General features: G+C 40.2%; 1 protein-coding gene across 4 annotated transcripts in view; it reads left to right on the top strand.

The window, feature by feature from the left end:
- USP9X (ubiquitin specific peptidase 9 X-linked) overlaps nucleotides 1–18074 on the top strand; it is a 282963-nt gene extending 264889 nt beyond the window's left edge. For all 4 annotated transcript variants that reach the window (XM_075913065.1, XM_014578958.3, XM_025190080.2 and 1 more), the window contains 4 exons: nucleotides 2817–2973; nucleotides 3395–3607; nucleotides 4701–4796; nucleotides 8593–18074. In XM_075913065.1, the coding sequence (XP_075769180.1) occupies nucleotides 2817–2973; nucleotides 3395–3607; nucleotides 4701–4796; nucleotides 8593–8727 (601 nt within the window). In that variant the 3' untranslated portion in view covers nucleotides 8728–18074. The remainder of the gene's footprint in view (nucleotides 1–2816; nucleotides 2974–3394; nucleotides 3608–4700; nucleotides 4797–8592) is intronic.
- Nucleotides 18075–19542: the final 1468 nt, after the last annotated feature.

The following is a 19542-nucleotide window of genomic DNA, read 5'->3' as shown; positions in this document are numbered from 1 at the left end:
TGAGGGAATGGACTCTTTTGTAATCAAACAGAAACTATCATGGCATCTCCCTCCTGGCAACGGCATGGAAAATCTTAGCTCGAATCCTTGCAAATAGACTCCTGCCGCTCTCAGAAGAAATTACTCCAGAATCCCAGTGTGACTTCCAGCCATTCTGAGTAACAGTGGACATGATCTTCCCCGCTCAGCAATTGCAAGAAAATGTCACAAACAAAATCAAGCCTTATACATGAGTTTCATCCTGACCAAGGTGCTTGACTCAGTCAATTGTAGCGCCCTGTGGACTATCCTCTCAAAGATCAGTTGCCCCCAAAAATTCGTCAGCATCGTGAGATTGCTGCTTGACAACATGACTGCCACAGTGCTGAGCAACAACGGATCCCAAAGCAACTCCTTTGAGGTCAAAACAGGAGTCAAACAAGACTGCATAATTGCCCCAGTGCTCTTCACATCTTCGTAACCATGACCCTCCCCTGGCTGACCATCTTCATCACCATGACAACTCCACGGTCTGCAGCTCCTGTCCACTTCGCAACAACACAGGAATGCGGGGCAAGATGAGAAGTGATCTGCGGTAAACAGGATGAAGTTTAATAAAGACAAATGCAAAGTGCTCCACTTAGGAAGGAACAATCACACATACAAAATGGGAAGCGACTGTCTAGGAAGGAGTACAGCAGAAAGGGATCTAGGGGTTATAGTGGACCACAAGCTAAATATGAATCAACCGTGTGATGCTGTTGCAAAAAAATCAAACATGATTCCGGGACGCATTAACTTGTATTGTGAGCAAGACACAAGAGTCATTCTTCCGTTCTACTCTGCGCTGGTTAGGCCTCAGTTGGAGTATTGTGTTCAGTTCTGGGCACCGTCCAGAGAAGAGCAACAAGAATGATTAAAGGTCTAGAGAACATGACCTATGAAGGAAGGCTGAAAGAATTGGGTTTTAGTTTAGAAAAGAGAAGACTGAGAGGGGACATAATAGCAGTTTTCAGGTATCTAAAAGGGTCTCATAAGGAAGAGGGAGAAAACTTGTTCATGTTGGCCTCTTAAGGATAGAACAAGAAGCAATGGGCTTATACTGCAGCAAAGGAGGTTTAGGTTGGACGTTAGGAAAAAGTTCCTAACTGTCAGGGTGGTCAGACACTGGAATAAATTGCCCAGGGAGGTTGTGGAATCTCCATCTCTGGAGATATTTAAGAGTAGGTTAGATAAATGTCTATCAGGGATGGTCTAGTCAGTACTTGGTCCTGCCATGAGGGCAGGGGACTGGACTCGATGACCTCTCAAGATCCTTTCCAGTCCTAGTGTTCTATTATTCTATCCATCTCATTGACAGCAAGCTTCTAGATGGCTTGAAGATTGTCTACAGAACAAATGGGAAGCTTTTCAATCTCAAGAGACTGAAGACCAAAAGCAAGACCTCCACAACTTCAATCGTGGAGCTCCAGTACGCAGATGACAATATAGTTGCTGCTCTTTTCCTCACAGCTCTTCAGACCATCTTAAGCTTCTACGCTGAAGTGTATGAGAATCTCTCTCTCACACTAAACATCAACCCTTGTCGACGGAACAATCTCATGTACCATCTATTGAAGTCAACGGAGAACTGCTGGAAAACGTGGAGCATTTCCCATACCTTGGAAGTCACTCTCCGCCTTTTACGTGGTTTTCTCCTTTTTCAGTGGCCATATCCGTTAATTCAGAATGTCTGGCCATTTTGTCCCAGAGGATATTGAGAGCGCTTGCTCCTTGCATCTCATTCTGGTATCAGGTGACTGGTGTGCTTCTCCCTCCAAACTTTAGAGCCCATTCAGCAGGGCACAAGCACATGAGATGTGCTTGTATCAGTTTTGTAGGGCAGTAACCTTGAGGTAACCCACTGACTTGGTAGCCAAGTTAGATGCCAAATTGGGGACAACAATATTGTATTTGCCATTCAGCTCAAGCTCCTCATGCATCCCTCCATCCCAGAAGAGACACTACTTGCTAGTCTTCTGTAATGGGATCCACACTGACACTAATTCAAAAAATGGTTACTTATCCTAATGTAACTGATTCTTAGAGATGTTGTCAGTGTTGCTCCCACAGCCCCTCCTCTACACCCATTTTTGGAGCCCTCAGCATATGTAATTCTGAATTGATAAGGAAACGGAGGTACAATTGCGGATGGTCCACCCTTTATGCTCTCAAACAGGAATGTGAAGAAACACAGAGTGTATGCACAGCCCCAGACAAGACTCCTGTCTAACATGAGTCACATGTGCATCTATAGTAGGATCCACATTGATTGCAGCATCTCAGACATTTACTATAAGATAAACAACCTTTCTTTCTAAGATTTAATTATGTTCTAACATTATAAAAATTGATTTATAGTTATGGAAAGGATTTGTTGTAATTCTTTTGATTTTGGGAGAACTAATGGGTGCTGGGCTGCCAATATGAATGACTTCTATTATGTGGAATTGGTCCTTGTATGTTGCTTACAGCTCTGTATAAGCTTTATTGCTATAGCTATAATTGTAGTCATGCTTTTTTGGTATCTGTAATTATTTTTATTTCATATATCTAGGAGGTCAAGCATAAAACTGAATTGTTATTTAATGCTTTTAGATTAAGAATTAATATTGTATTGTAATGACTGTTCTCTTACATTTTTTGATGAACACACCTACTACAAAACCAGAATATGAACTTCTGTAATTGCGGTGTAATTGAAGTGTAATTCCAATTACTGTTTTTATAATGCACAACAATGAACACATTTAAGGACTATAATTCTGACATTTTCTGACTTAAATTTTTTTTTCCAGGATTCACAATGCACTTAAAGGAATCCCAGATGATAGGGATGGGCTATTTGACACCATTCAGCGCTCCAAAAACCATTATCAGAAAAGAGCTTACCAGTGTATAAAATGCATGGTAGCTCTTTTCAGCAACTGTCCTGTAGCCTACCAAATCTTACAGGTAATACCTTCCGTTCTGACTTCATTGTTTTAAAATTCTAGACTGTAAGTCAAGCAAATTGCAACAGAATAAATTGCATTCTTCCTCTAAGAAATTTATTTGGCTAGTTTTTGTCAAAAGATCAGCAGAAGGAAGTGGAAGGGTGAGATTCAGCTAAATTTGACAGTAATATACGAGTTGAATTAATACTTGTGTGGCAGCTGCTCCAAACACACAAATGCTTCCTGTCAAATTAACCCTTTTTTTTGGGGGGGGGGGGGGGGGGAAATGTGTTAAGTAAAAATAACTTGTATTTAAAAACAATAGGCTAGCATGGACATGATAACCTGTTTTCCAATAGGTAGATGCTCTGGCAATAGAGAGCTATTGATGTTAGAAGAATAAAATAAGATTCTGAATTGTCCATTTTCTATCTCTGCAGAGCAATGGAGATTTGAAGAGAAAATGGACCTGGGCAGTAGAATGGCTTGGAGATGAGCTTGAACGTAGACCATATACTGGAAATCCACAATACACATACAATAATTGGTCTCCCCCAGTGCAGAGTAATGAAACATCAAATGGTTACTTCTTGGAGAGATCTCACAGTGCTAGAATGACCCTTGCAAAAGCTTGTGAACTCTGCCCAGAGGAGGTAAAGAATTAAGACTTCACAGCAAATGGAAAGCTAAAAAAAATTACAGCTTTAAATGCTCAAAATTCTTTGTATCTTATCCAGTAGTAGCAACAGTTAATTGTGCAGCAGATTGTTCCCAGTATCTGCTGGTATGAAACTGCCTAAAATTAATAATCATTTCTACTGACTGCCAGCTGCATAATTTGTGAATTAGCCTCTCTCGTTACTTACTGTTTATATTGGCATTAACTTATTCCAAAGTTGGAATACTCCTAACTGAAGTGGGGGGAGGGATCATGTGATGATTATCTGTTCTGTTCACTCCTCTGAAGCATCTGGCAATGGCCACACTTGGCAGACAGGATACTGGGCTAGATGGCCTTTTGGTCTCACCCAGTATGGCCTTTCTTATGAACTACAATGGTGAAATTCAATTCCAGGAAGAGAGAAGGTGATATCTGATAACTAGGGCCGTACCAAATTCACGGCCAGGAAAAACTTAATGCAGACCATGAAATCTGGTCTCTTCATGTGAACTTTTACCCTATATTGAACAGATTTCATGAGGGAGATGAGTGTTTTTCAAATTGGGGATCATCACCCCAATGGAGTTAAGGATATTTTAGGGAGGTTGCAGTATTGCCACCCTCATTTCTGCTCTGTCTTCAGAGCCTGGTAGCTGAAAAGCTGTGGCTGTTGGCTGGGCACCCAGCTTCGAAGACAGTGCCTGCAGCAGCACAGAAGTAAGGGTAGCAGTATTGCAATCCCTCTACAATCGCTATGTGACACATGCACATATCTCCCATTTGAGTGAGGATCCAACCATTATGATACCATGAAATTTCAAATTTGAATAGCTGAAATAACATTTATGATTTTTTTAAATGCAATGACCGTAAAATTGACCAAAATGGGCCATGAATTTGGTATGGCCCTAGTGATAACTTATAGCAAAACTAAGACTTTTCTCCATGATAGTAAGTAAGCAAGTTGCCACTTAATTTTTTTTTTTAAATATTGGGGTGGGCATCTTGGTCTCCTAGAAACCTGAAATTACAGCATAAGGATGGGATTTGATCTGACTAAAAAAAATGTTTTACTTTAATTTTAGGAACCAGATGACCCAGATGCCCCAGATGAACATGAATCCTCTCCACCAGAAGATGCCCCCTTGTATCCTCATTCACCTGGTTCCCAATATCAACAGGTAAACAGTGCAGAGTTTCACTTTCTGTTCAGAGATCTAAATTCTGTAACTTTTTGTTTCAGCATTCATGCTAACTCATACTGTAATAAAAATGTAACTGGAAACACATCATAGTTCAGATCTTACACCTCTAGAGTGATCATAAGGATGAACAGTCAGTATCATTTACTAGAAGCAATTTCTCCATCAGAATTTCAAATAAAACTCCAAAATTTACCATAACACATTTTATCGTTTATACTAAAAGCACATATGGGCTGCGTCTAGATTGGCATGATTTTCCGGAAATGCTTTTAACGGAAAAGTTTTCCGTTAAAAGCATTTTCGGAACAGAGCGTTTAGATTGGCAAGGACGCTCTTCCACAAAAGCACTTTTTGCGGAAAAGCGTCCGTGCCAATCTAGACGCACTTTTCCACAAAAAAGCCCCAATCGCCATTTTCGCGATCGGGACTTTTTTGCAGAAAACAAATCTGAGCTGTCTACACTGGCCCTTTTGCGCAAAAGCTTTGCGCAAAAGGGGCTTTTGCCTGAACGGGAGCAGAATAGTATTTCCGCAAGAAGCACTGATTTCTTATAGTAGGAAGTCAGTGCTTTTGCAGAAATTCAAGTGGCTAGCATTGACAGCTGGCAAGTTTTTACGGAAAAGCCGCTGATTTTCCGGAAAAACTGGCCAGTCTAGACACAGCCATGCTGACTGCCTTCTCCTAGCAAATGCATATCAAAATATAGTGAGGTTAGATAAATCAGTGCTGCTTCCTTGTTTAGTATTTTACTTTATAAATAGCACCATTGATTTAATTGATAGAATCCAGTAACTTAGTGTAAATTGCTTTAGTTTTTAGTAATTAATTAAAAATTACTTTGTCCCATATATAATTTGTTCTGTGAACACTGATATCCAAGTTTAAAGTGCATATTAAATTTAAATCTGTTTTAGGGCTAAGTGACTATTTTGTTAGCATTTATTTAAATGGAAAGTTAGGTCTTAAAGAAATCCATAGCTAGATAATCAAGTCCCACAGACTGCAGTTTTTATTTTCCTACTGTTCTCCAAATAATTTATATATTCTGAATCTGCTAATATAATTTCCTTCCCTGTCCAAACCTATTTCCTCTTCATCTTGCTTTCCTTATATGTTCTCAGCAGAGCAGTTGGTAAGTGATGTAGATTTCTCCACCCCCTTAGAGTTACACCACAGCTTATCACAAACTTTCTGATTAATCATTTACTTGTGTGATATGTTCACTTTCTCACAACAGATGGCTTTTCTCACCCTGTAACACACACAACCTTTTTTCCTTAATAATGCAATAATAAATCTATACTTGTTCAAACCATGCAGTTTCCTGAAGTATCATAGACATACTGTTTTACATTTCTCAGTTGAATAGCTGTATTTGTAATGAAAAGTTGTACTTGTTAGTTTTGATGTAAGGCATATGAGGAAAATAACTCTGGTTCAGAATATAGTCACTTGTGTTACATTAATTTTTGTCCCCTAAAAAGAATTGCAGTATGTTTGCACAATTATAGCTAATTTCTTTTATTGTGTTTATATGTTTTAAATTTTTCTTCCATGCCATTTTATCTTTGGTAGAACTAATTTTTATTTAATCTAAACTGCATATAGACACCGTTCCATTCACTTCCCCCCACTTTTTTTTATTGCTTTGTTTTGCATGTAATGGTCTGCAATCTAATATCTGGAATTTACTATTCTTTCACTATTGATTTATTTTTGCAATTTCAGTTCCATTTTTTTATCTTCTGCATAAATTGATTCCCAGTAATGAATAAAATCCTGCAATGTATATTGTTAGAAGATTTACCTGACATTGCTCAGGTCCTTAACTAAAATAAGTTTTGTGTTTCTTCATATAAATTATTGTTCTGTAGTGGAGCTGGGGATGAGGGATTCAGTATGCAGGCTGCTGTGGGAGAGAGGACAACCTCAGCCCTCTCTCTCTGCTGCAGGTTGGGGCCAGGTGAGAAGCACCTCTCCATGGCAGCTGCAGTGGGGACAGCCAGAGGGAAGGGGTGCATGTATCCCGGAAAGAGAGAGACAGACGAATTGCTTGAAATATAAATAACTGTCCCTTTCTCCACTCCTGCCCACTTCTGGCCCAGTGGGGTTATAGCTGTCCCAAGCTCCATCTCTGGCCACCTGCTGCCCCCCTATGGTCATTCTACATCAGTGGTCCCCAACCTTTAGAGGCTTCTGGATGCCTGGGGGCGGGGCCACTCACATGCTGGGTGCCCGGGGGCGGGGCCACTCATGTGCCGGACGCTGGCATGTGCGCCGGGGCCGCCCGAGCACCTTGGGCCCAGCGCTGGCGCCACCGCCTGAGCTGTGCACCTGGGGTCGGCACCAGCGCCGCACGCCCGCCCGCATATGCCCCGGGGCTGGGGCCACCCGTGCGCTGCGCACCAGGCTCTGGTGCGTGTCACGCGCCTGGGGCTGGCGCCTCCAGTGCGCCGGGGGCGGGGCCGGCCCAGGTTGTTGGTGGGCGCACACAAATGCCCCGGCGGGCGCCATGGCACCCGCGGGCACCGCATTGGGGACCACTGTTCTACATCATAACTGTCCCTTCACTATACCCCTATGTAAGTCGGCTGGCTTAGTCCTGGGCCCCTGACCTGTGTTCAGGCCTATAAGGTAAGGTCCAGCAGCCCCTATCAAACCACAGGGCCTGAGGGCAGGCAGCAATGCAAATGCAGTCTCCTAGTCAATAAGGCCCCAGGCCCTGGTTCAGGGTGGGGCAGCAAAGCAAAGAGTTCCACTGTCAGTAAGGCCCAGCCCTGGTTCAGGGCAGGTCAACAAACAAACACCGTTCGGTGATTAAGGCCTAAGCCCTGGTTCAGGGCAGGGCAGCCAAATAAACATAGTTCCCCAGGCACGGGAGAGGAAGATTGCCACCCGGTATGTGTGGTGGCACGGGGAACGCAGGCCCTCCCTACTCCACCGTGTCCTGGCCCAGGGCCCTACCAGTGGCTGCCACTGAGGTCAGCGGAGATTCAGCCCGCAACACGCCGACGCACTCTAGAAGGTTATAAGATCAGTCTGACGATCGTCGGCTTCTCCTGGACCACTTCGTAATTCCCCTTTCACATTTACCTGGCTCCACATCAGCTGTTGATCCTCGGGGTCGTGGTAATTTGAAACCTTGGGCAGGGTATAGAAGGTCTTCTCTTCGGTGCAAGGGTCTGGTGGTCTGGGCCAGTCTTCAGCCTCTCCAATGTCCTCAGGGCCCTCCTGCCTTGATAGCTCAGGGCAGGCTTCTGCTCCCTCCAGCAGCTGAGACCCTACTGGGCTCCTTGGCTGGGCTTTTATCCTCTCTGCCCTGTCCCTTAGCTTCCAGAAAATTAAAGGGGCAGGACACTGCTCGACCCACACAGGCTGAGAAAGGGGTTCCTCCCCTTCTGGGTCAATGAGCGGCCACCTCTGCTCACTACACCCTCGCTTTCCATTTTATGAGAAACCATCAAAATTCCAAGCACATCCCATTGTCCTGATACAATCAAAACCTGACCTTGATAGGAGGAAGTTTCATACCATATTTAGTGGTCCTAACTCTTACTATTTAGGAGGCGTTCTTGAACAAATGGAGTCACGTAGATACACACAGACAGATGCACAAACTCTCTCAAATAGTAGATTATTTACCCCCAAGTTTAGTGAGCTGGTTATTTTTTCAGTGGTATATCTTCTAAGGAGGGGGAGAAGAAGAAATATAATTGCTTAAAAACATTTCACAAACTAAATGTCTCTTTAAAATGTTTTCTTTTTTTTGCAGAATAACCATGTGCATGGACAGCCATATACAGGCCCAGCAGCACATCATATGAATAACCCCCAACGAACTGGCCAACGAGCACAAGAAAATTTTGAAGGCAGTGAAGAAGTTTCCCAGCCTCAGACAAAAGATTAGTTAAATGCACATAATCAATTAACTTGCTCCATCAAGACTGTGCACCCAGGCCTTACAGTCCAACCTTTCTCTGTGTCTGGCTAATATTTAAAACTAGAAAAACTATTCCTAATCAACATGGAGTGGAGAGTCTATTCACTGTCTTATCTGCAGAAAATTGCTGTCAATATATAACCTGCCTGCAGTGGAAAGTGTATAGTGTTTTGTAATAAATGGCCGATGCTAATGTGTAAATGGCAAAGGTGTATATAGTATATTAATGTTTGACTGTTAATTCTTAAGCAAGAAACTTTTTTTTTGTCTTGATGAGACTCACAGATCTACGAAAACAAAAAGTAATTTCTTGATATATCCGCTGCGCTCTGCAACCAGTGTTGCCTGCCTAATGGCAGTTGGATCAACTCCTTTATGAAAAAGCCTATCCATGTCAACCACAAAAATAGTTTCATGTTAATTCTTTGCCACTGGAGTCGATTTTACTATGAGCAACGTAATGGCTGGTAACCTTTTAATTATTTGGTTGATGTGGAAAATTGGTGATGTAACATTGTTTCTAGATCTTTTTTCATTGCCTTTTTCATTCTGGTATTAGGTTAATCACTTTGAAGCTATAGTTATGCTGTAACATTTAGCATGGCTTCACACCAGGTTAGTGTAGCCAAGGGGGAGGGGTGGGGAACCAACCATGACAGCAGTTGTCCAAACTGACAGCTGTATTGCTCAGAGCTTTTTCTTCTTGCACCTAGACTACAAAATGGGGGAGGGAAGGAAATGTGACAAACAAGTGGTTTTCAGTTGCACATATGTTCCTCACATCTAATGTTGGACAGTTCTGTCTCCGGGTGGTATAAAACACTTAGTTTTCAGTAATAGGAATTTAAAAGATTTAAACAAATATGCAAAAATTTTGCTATGCCAGGATGCCTGGAGCATAATAGACTGTATTTGGTGTGCTTGTTTTGTTTCTTTGGTAGAGCTTATTAGATAAACTTCTAACACTTTCCTTCTACTGCATCCCAGTGAAGTGGAAGTCAACAAAATCACACAGTACTTGTGAGTGCCACTGCACCAAGTTAACTTGCTGGTTTTCCGCTCATTCACAGTTCTACTTGAAAGCAAGAATTGTCTTAGCTCTTTAACCATTATACAAGAAATCTTAACTTTAGATGCAGGGTTTAATTATAAAAGGAACTACTGGTTAGTCAAATAAAATTCTACGGTATCTCTAGCCTGGAATAAACATTTGTTTAAAGACTTCAAGAAACGCATCAGTAAATACTGTATTTAAATGAAAATTGGTAACTTGAATGTGTGTAATTTTTGCAACCTGTCTAAAAACCAAATACCCCTGCAAAACAGAAACAGCCCACCCTATACTATTTAAATATTTTGCTGTTTTATTTTATAGAAATTATTTTGCTGAATTCACAAATAGAATTTGATTTAAGAAGAATATTTGTCCTGTGGTGTGTGGTTTTTTTATTATTTTTAATTGACTGCACAGAAAGTTTAATTCTATGCAGTGGCACCCCATGCTGAATACTAGAGCTACAGTCACAGTATTTTTGTGCACAGAAATATTTGGCCCTTGACTAAGAATAAAAAAAATTAGGACAATTTCCCTGTAAAAGTTTCTTAATGTGATTTATCTTGTACTTTTTGTATGTTTTTATATATACATATATATATATATATATATATTTAATGAGCACAAGCTTGATGATGTTTTTTACAATTAAGTTAATAGAAACAAAGCTGCTTAATCGAACTGAAGGTTTGTAGTGTTGAAATGAACAAAAAAGTAATCAAGTGCATTCTTATGCATTTACTGTAATATAAAGGAGGGATATAGAGATGAATTCATTTGATTTTTTTTTTAAATTATTTTATAGGGGCAGTGATCACTTCTGTGCTTCCATGTATCAAGTGCTCAACAACTTAATTTAGTTTTCCATGTTTTTCTAATAATACCATTTTATCTGAACGTCTTCATTTTGCAAGAAAATTTCCCACATTTTGGGGATACTGGCAGTTATAACTCAAAATATTAGCCTTCATATTAGAGCTGAAATAATTCATACTTATTTGGACCCGTAATTGTTGTTGAACACACTATCTCAAAGATTGTGTATTTTTTCTATTTAAGTAAAATCATGTAATGTGCTAGTTCAGCTTTGCCAAATGTGATTAATTTTAACAGTGCAATGATTGTAGAGACGTAAGAACTTGTGAGATTTTTGAAGATTGTAATTTCCCCACCTCCCCCCGACTTAGGGAATTGTGACTGGCAGTAGTTAATTATCACATGGCAATTTGAGATCCTGCATTTGCCACTTTGAAGGAAGCTAGTCTGTGTTGTTGTTTACTGTCAGAATAGAGAGCTACAGCAAAAAGTGTGATGCAGAGAAAATATTTTCTTCGCTCTGGGCAAAATAAGTTTTAAAACTGTATTCGTTCAAGTAACATGTTGTACTAGCAAAAAGTGTAATATGTATGTTACTGTTGCAGCAATATGGCAGTGGTCATTTTCAGGCTATATCTAGTACCTCAATATTGATATGGCACACATTTCCTCAAAGTGCCTAAAGATTTAATTTCCCTTTCACTAATTTTCGGATGATATTGTCTGTTTAGAACAGTTAGTGGGGAATCTTTGGTCTTCCATAAAATAAGAGCCAATAAAAAAAATAAAACAATTTCTCATTTTCCTGACAATTCGATGTTTAAATGCATACAAATTGAACATTTATAGGCAATGCTGTGTGGCGGTGTGAGGGTTTTACTCTGAAAAGTGTGTATAAAAAGCTGCTTTTTACTTAACACAAGTTTTCCTTCTTTGTATTTAGATCAGGTGGAGGGGGGGGACCTTTTTTGGGTTAGAGACCACTGACCCACAGAAAAATCAGGGTCTGCACAAAAGTGAGAGAAGCGAAAGAAAAAACTTCATTGACCCCCAACTGAGGAGAGAGACACATGCCTATTGGGTGCCCAGGTTAATAGATTTTTGGACCACCCTAAGCTCTGGGGTGAGGTAAAAAATGAGGGGTTCAGTGTGTGGGAGGGGGCTGCCAGGAAATAGGCTTAGGTGCTGAGGTCTGTGCAGGAGCAGACTGGGAGGGGAGTCCTGAGCCTTGGAGGGCAAATCTGGCCTTCGGTTCCCCACCCTGATTTAGATTAATTCCTGCTGCTATTAGCAACTAAAATAAATTTTGCTGTTGTCACTACAGAGTCAACACAGATTTGTATGAATGGGACTTCATTCCTCCTTATGCATTAATCAAAGTACAGGCAGTCCCCGGGTTACGTACAAGATAGGGACTGTAGGTTTGTTCTTAAGTTGAATTTGTATGTAAGTCGGAACTGGTACATATTGTAGGGGAAACTCTAGCCAAACATTTCTCCAGAGCTCAGTTTTATTCTCCCACACCTCACTTCCCTCAGTCCTTTATTCTCAAGCTGAAGTGTCTGCTGAGAAAAGCCGCTCCGCGTCTCCCTGGTCTGCTGGGGTGGGGGGGGGGAGACTCTAGCTTCGTGTCTCCCTGGTCTGCTAGGGGGAAAAGCAGCTAGTGCGGGGTTGCCTCACCCCGTTTGCAAGTAGGGATCCGATGTAAGTCGGATCCATGTAACCCGGGGACTGCCTGTATTAAGGTCTAATTACAGAGCTTATCAAGTACACCTGTGTAAATCCATTGGTGAAAACAGGATTTCACAGGGGTTAGTGAAGTCTTAATGTGACCTGGAGGATTTGTATTAGTGGTGATGATAATGCACCAGAAGGAAAGCCACCCAGCTTGTCTTTGAGATTTCTGCATGAGTTTGCCGGACTGGCCGTTAGGAGGGGATATAAATACTGTTGTTTATAAACTAGTATATTTTTATGTGGAAATTGAGACGCATGCATGCAGTCCCACAATGCCATTTTTGTAATGTCATTCATCAGAGTGAAACTGAAACTTTAAGAGACAAACCAATTAAGGAAAATGAGTTGAGGTTTCTACTACCTGCTTTCTCAATCATACTGTTGTGCTTGATGTGCATTTTTCAGCATATATGCTGTAGAATAGCAGTTACCCTTCCAAAACCCTCCTAATAATACTTGGCACTCATAGCAAATCAGATTTGCTACTCTTCCAAAACTAAATTGGCCAAAATTTGGCCACTGTAGCAACTTGCTTTATTTAGTCTTTGTTTTGATTTTTATATTTGTTAATTGGTTTTTTTAGCTTTCAAAATCCTTTGCCAGCAGTAAGCAGGCTGGTAAAATTATTCACAATATATGGGTGGCTTTTCTTTTTTTAATAACTCCTACTAAAATTTTAGCACCTACGTGTTGCTGTAAAGTTTGCAATGCTGGCATTGTATTGTTGTAAACAAATTTTAAAAATATTATAATTTAAAGTGTTTTAATTGTATAAAAGGAGAAGTGTGATGTTAGAAAACAATCAGGGTTGTAGGTAGGTAGCTATGTATTTTTAATTTTAGTAAAACCTTCTAGACTGTTTGGGGAAACTGCAATTCACACTGAAAGTATATTTTCTTTATTGCTCTTTGCTGACTGTCTTAGATTTCTATTTGGCCAGTGTAGGAGTTTCACTCTGTAGTGCCCTGAAACAGAGCACATACAATTAACTGTTCATCTTTCCTGCTCCCCTTATCTCTGGTGCTCTCAGCCTCTTGTTGTTCCCACAATCACAGAAATGTCCAGCCTTTTATCTGGAACAAGATACCTTGTAAATACTCATGTCATGTTTCCGTAAGACCTGTATAGGAAGAAAGGGAAAGTAAATATGACTCTGGCGAGTTCTCTGTCCCTCCCCTTCACCCTGCATCTTACCTTTGTTCTCACAAGTAATCTGAACACTGCAAGAAAGTGAAGAGGCAGCTGCAGAGAGCTGGCTTCCTGAAGGTCTCCATTCCTTGTTGCAGATGGGCATCTCTGCTCCACTTCTCTTTGGGCAGATGAAGTAGGACCCTTCTCCAGCTGCTGCAGCAGCATTTAGTGGCAAGGAGAAGCACAATATATGGCCTAGCCCTGCTTCAGGGCACTTATGGTGCTCTCCCCACAGCTGGTTGGGGATTGCTGTATCTGTAAATTTCACTAATCTGCACTGAGCTTCCCCTGTAATAAGGAGTAGCAACATTTCCTACTGTGCAATAAGGGCTTTAATCCGCTGTAATTGGCACTGTCCATTTTTACACAATCTATTATTAAAGTTAGTACCCAAAATACCTGGTGTCTTTGTTTCTAACTATTAATCTGTCCTTCTGACTCTTATATTTAAACCATCAAGTAGCCATTGTTTTTCATTCCCATAAGAGACATTGTTCAGTATTGGTTCTGTAGCAGCCATTTGTAGGCTATACTTATATTTATAGGCTATAATTGTGCTGACATAAATGCTGTTGCGCTTAAAATGTGTGGGGTGCAGTGAAGGACCTAGAGGTGACCTAATTCCTGTCCCAATCCTGCAATCTGATCTGCTTGTGTGGAACCTGTGTCCATTGCAGCCCCAGGGACTTGCATAAATCCCTCTTTGAGGAGTTCTGTTTAAAACAGTTGGGCTCCTCGTGGTTCTGCCCTCCTGGATAAGATTGTTGGATCTGGGACCTAAACCAAAAGCCACATTAATAACACCTGTATTTAAATGCAGGTAAGGAAATGGTATCAAAAGAATTAACAGACTTACCCTTGGGAAGAAATAATATCCTGAATAAGGGCTAACTTTGTCAAATTTTAATTAAGTCTGCAAGTTAAAAATGTAAGTTTAGAATGCAAATTGCTTAGTAACTACAAATCACTTTTTGATAGGAACTGAATTAACCTGTAGACTAACTTGTATTAAACAGAAGTTTAGCAAAAAAATCACAGCAGTATTATTTGTTGCTTTGGAACAAAAACTCACAAAATACTGTACTTAGTCAAGCTTTTAGTCTCTGTATGGAATGGGAATCATGAAATTGGAAATAGAGCTAAATAAGTTTTAAATCTTATCCCAAATCTTTGTCATAAAACAATAAAATTTGGTGAAGGAAAATCAGGTCATCTGGTCTTTCTCCATGTCAGTGTAGGATTGTTCTGAGTAGGTTGGTTAATGTTTTGTCCAGTCTAGTATTTAGAAGTCCTAACCAATGGGACTTTCACCAATTCCCTTGAAAGACAGAAATCTTTCTGATAATTGTCTTATTTTTCCCCTTTCTGAATGTTACCTTATTACTTCTAGTAACATCCTTTGTATTGCCATAAGTTTTCATATTTGCACCTTTTGAAAATGTATGTATTTATATCCCCTTTAGTCACCAATTAAGATATGTCTTATTGTGTTTAATCGTTCCATGGAAATCCGTTATTTCCTGACCATTTTTGTTGGTCTTTTCTAATGGTCTTCTGCTAATGAAGAGATTAGAACTGAATTTGTACTTCTCAGGTATGGTTACATTTGAATCATGTAAAAAGTTGTCATCTTTTTTTTTTTTTTTCTGTGATACCTCTGTGTATACAGCCCAAAATTGTCTTGACCTTGTTTCCTGCTCAATTGCACTGAAATCATGTTCAGTTTTTGTCCATCTCATTTTAATCTCTTCAGCATAACTGCCTTATAGGTTTCTCTTCTTGAATTGCTAGCATCAGTCTCATTTTGAAGATTGTTGCAACATTTGCTCTTTGCAATTCATCTGGCAACTCCTAATTTTTCATGATGTTCCAATAGTAATTTTCAGGCATATAAGTCTGTTCATTTAGGTCTTTTCGTATCGTAGAACACATGTCTGGAGTGACTTATTTGTATAGTTATAATTTTGTAATTGATCTTCTGTTTATCAATAACTGTTTTAGAAGAATTGTAGTTTGCCACATCACCTCTGAGTTAAGATTTGTCTCGATAAGCTAGATAACTTCTTACGCAGGTGGCCATAATTTCTTTTTGTTGGCACTTACTGTATCTCCTAATGTCTTAAAAATTGCTTTCCTGGAATCTAATAGTACTAGTACACACTTAGTTAAATTTAAGTAGTTTGTGGTTCCAAACCTCCTCCTTTTTTCATTCTCAAGCAATTTGTCTCATGGCAAATAGATCCAAAAGGGGTTCTCTTCTTTTGGATCATAAAGCTTCCTATAGAAACCTCTTGCTGTGTTTGACTACATTTAAAAAAAAAAGAAACTTTAGAGTGCCTTACCTTTTTGAAAGCAAATCCCAGAGACGGGGATTATTCAGGCTAACTGCAAAGTATTTCAAATGCAGAAGCAGAACCTATTTAATTAACTGATCATAAAAATCTAACTTTGGTGTTAACTGAGAGGGAGGGTCAGAAGTTGGGCATGAGTAAGAAGAGGGCAGGGGAAAGTGGTAGCACTTTTCCATATGTCATCAAAAGACCATTCTCTCCACCGCACTGAACCTCTGTGTCCTCAAAGCTCTCTTAGCCACCATCTTTCCATCAAAGCAGGAATTTCTATGTATCCCATCAGTCCCTCTTAAACTGTCTGGTAACATCTCCAGTGCATGGCATGTAAGGCATTCACTTCTCCCAAGGTCTTCATAAAGGTATCCCCAAGGCACCCCACAGCTGAGCCTATTGTCGAAACAGGGTTCTAGGATTTGGCTGCGGGTGGGTCAGAGGCTTTAACCATGTTCATTTAATATTTTCTACCTCCTGCATCCTGAAACTCCTCCTGAGACTCACTACTGCTTGAAACGTGGCAGTGGCCTGACAGACAATTGAGCTTGTTCACTGTGTCAACACCCATGAAGTTGCAGATTATTTTACCCTCCGCCTATGGGCCACTAGTAGTAGTATCTGCCATGGTCCATGGAGCTAAGGTATTAGATCATTCAAACTTTGTTTTCAGACATATTATGGGTGACTTAGGGAGTGTCTAGACTACAGGGTTTGGGGGGTTTTTTGTTTGTTTGTTTTTTTTTCCTAGAAGTCGCCTTTTTTCGAAAGAACTTCCCATGCGTCTAGACTGCTGCCGTGTTCTTTCAAAATTAAATCGAAAGAATGAGGCAGTTTTTTCGACCACAGAAAACCTCATTTTTACAAGAAATAACGCCTTTTTTCTAAAGTGCTTTTGAAAAAAGGCGTTATTGAATTCAAACTGCTTTTTCGAAAGAGCATCCAGACTGCCTGGGTGCTCTTTCAAAAAAGCAACTCTTTTCAAAAATACTGGTGGTTGTCCAGATGATCTCTTTTGAAAGCTTTTTCGAAAGATTCTTAAACATTCATGTCTAAGGCCTTCACTTAATACTGTCTCATGGATTATTTCCCTCCATTCACAATCTTGCACACACCTGCACGCAAGATTGTGAAGATCACATAATGTTCCTGTGGTAACCATAGTCATAGTTCACATGAATACATGAAGTATTGATTTGTAGCTGTCGTCATGTGATGTAATAGCTGGAAATAAGGAAAGAGGTTAGTACGATGTTCCCCGGATCACAGTTTGAGCGTTGATAAATTGCTACATTGTTTATGCATGTAATGGAACTATAATCTTGCTATTTCAAGATGAGTTTAGCAGTGGTTTCCTGAACATTTCTGCAGTTTAAACCAAAGGATTACTGTCAGAGTGTAGATTAAGTCTATAGATCAACCTAGGACAGATTTATATCATGGTGCCTATTTCCTGTCTTCAGAATAGCTTGGTGTAGTGTTCTTTTAAATAGTTTCAAATGATGTTCAGGCGATTTGACCCTATACTCCAAAGTAGTCAGCAAACTATAAACAAAAATGTGGACTCAGGTGAAGAACAGGCTAATTTAGAGAGACTGTTGTGGATGTATTGAACCACAAAGGAAATATAGTTGCATCAGCTTTAAGCATCTTGGGGACAAAGGCAAAGCTGAGGTGCTTTGTGTGAGGAGCGAAATAGCCTAACTGTCCTTTGCTTGGTATCCACAGTAGCTTCAAGTTTCTGTGGTCACTGAAACCCAAGGCCAGCTGGGGGCCAGACTGGCCTCCAGTCTCAATTAGAATAGCCCAAAGGTTGGTCTACTTTATAATAGCCCACAGCAGCAAGAGACACTTTAAGCTGCTGAGATCAAACAGAATTCAGATACTCCAGCCATGCATCTTTTCTTCAGGACTGTGCTTTATGCCAAGACCCAAGGGGCAGTGTTCAAGAGTCACTGACGACTATATGCCTCCTCTGGATTCTTCTTACAAAATAGCTATCTGACTGCTTTGCACTGTCAGAGCTAGGGCCAGAATCTGGAATGGACTGTACACAAAGTGAGTGAAAAGTGTCATCTCCTGTGACTGAAAAATTCTGGTCTAGTAGCATTTTACATTCACTCTGCACAGGTGTGATTGTGCAGGATATTGAACAAGTGGGGCACAGTTAATAATTGTGTTGGTTTATGGTGGGATGTACAAAAAAACCCAACACTGTATGAAACAAATTAGCACTTAGAAGTGCATGAACTTAGAATGTGGTCTTATCTAGATTTTTTTTTTTTTTTTTTTAAAAGTCACCCATCATCTTGGTGTCTGAAAGCATATTGCAGCCCCAGCCAATAGTATTTCAATGAAAAAAAGGCACAGTGTTGAGAATCAAACTCATTCAGATGCCAAAATGTAGGTAATTTCCAGTTAATAGTTTTGTGTGCTTAGCAGGGAAACGTTTTTGATCAAGGCAACTCAAAACTTTCAAAAGCCAACAAACGTTTCCCATTTGCCAGCAGTCAGTTTACCCAGAAGTAATCTCTAGTGCTATGGGGGATTAGATTTTTAACTGTGAACTTCCTTTTACTTGTGAAAAAAATAAGTGTAGTGATTTAGCAGTGAGCTCCTTGAAACCTTTCAAGTATTCATTTTACTCCATTTGAATATACAGCCCAAATCACTTTTCATGTTCAGTTTTTTTCATATTCACTTGTGCAATAAGTATAGATGTGGTGATAATCTCTACAGTGTAAACTGTACTTTTGAAGATAAGGCCTTTTATTTTTTCGGGGTTCTCCAGTCAGTGGCTGTCAACTTTCCAGACTACTGTACCCCTTTCAGGTGGTCTCATTTGTCACATACTTTAAAATTCACCACACTTGAAAATGACCTGCTTACAAAATCAGACAAATACAAAAGTGTCGCAGCATGCTATTACTGAAAAATTGCTTCCTTTCTCGTTACCATAAATCATAAATAAAATAAACTGAAATGTATTGTTCTTACATATCATTGTATAGTATAAACAAGTCATTATATGAAATTTTAGTTTGTCCTGACTTTGCTATTGCTTTTTGTATAGCCTGTTAAGACTAGGCAAATATCTAGTTAGTTGCTGTACCCCTGGAAGACTATCCCCACAGGTGTACATACCTCTGGTGGACAACCCCTGCTCTGGATCACTTAGCTCTGATTACTTTTCCTCAGACACATACTTCATACATTTCACTCAAGATCCCTTGTTTCACTGCTCCTGGGTAAGTAAATGGGGAATGCTCAGAAGTGCATGGACTGAATCACCACAGAGTCTGTTGAATTATATTATATCCTACTTGGCCTGAGGAGACCATACTAATGAAGTAGTGTACTTCACACTTCTGTTAAGACCACGGGGGTTAGGGTGGTGTACAAATTAATATCTCACGGTGTTTGTGACCATCCTAAGACAGGGGCAGTTTCTTTTCATATTAGTAAGCATACTTTCAAAGAATGCCACCCTTAATGGCACCATTTCCCTGCTTAGAATTTGGCAGTTAATCTCTTTACAGCTCTACTGTTAAAGCTTCCAGTCATAAATGGAAGTTTCTTGGTATCCAGCTGCACCTATCCCTCATAGCAGGCAAAACCTTGTACTAGAGCTGACCAGTTGAA

The sequence above is a fragment of the Pelodiscus sinensis genome, chromosome 1 (assembly GCF_049634645.1).
Source record: "Pelodiscus sinensis isolate JC-2024 chromosome 1, ASM4963464v1, whole genome shotgun sequence".
Classification (NCBI taxonomy): Eukaryota; Metazoa; Chordata; order Testudines; family Trionychidae; genus Pelodiscus; species Pelodiscus sinensis.
The sequence above is the reverse complement of the archived record's forward strand: the minus strand, read 5'-3'. Positions and strand labels throughout refer to the sequence as shown.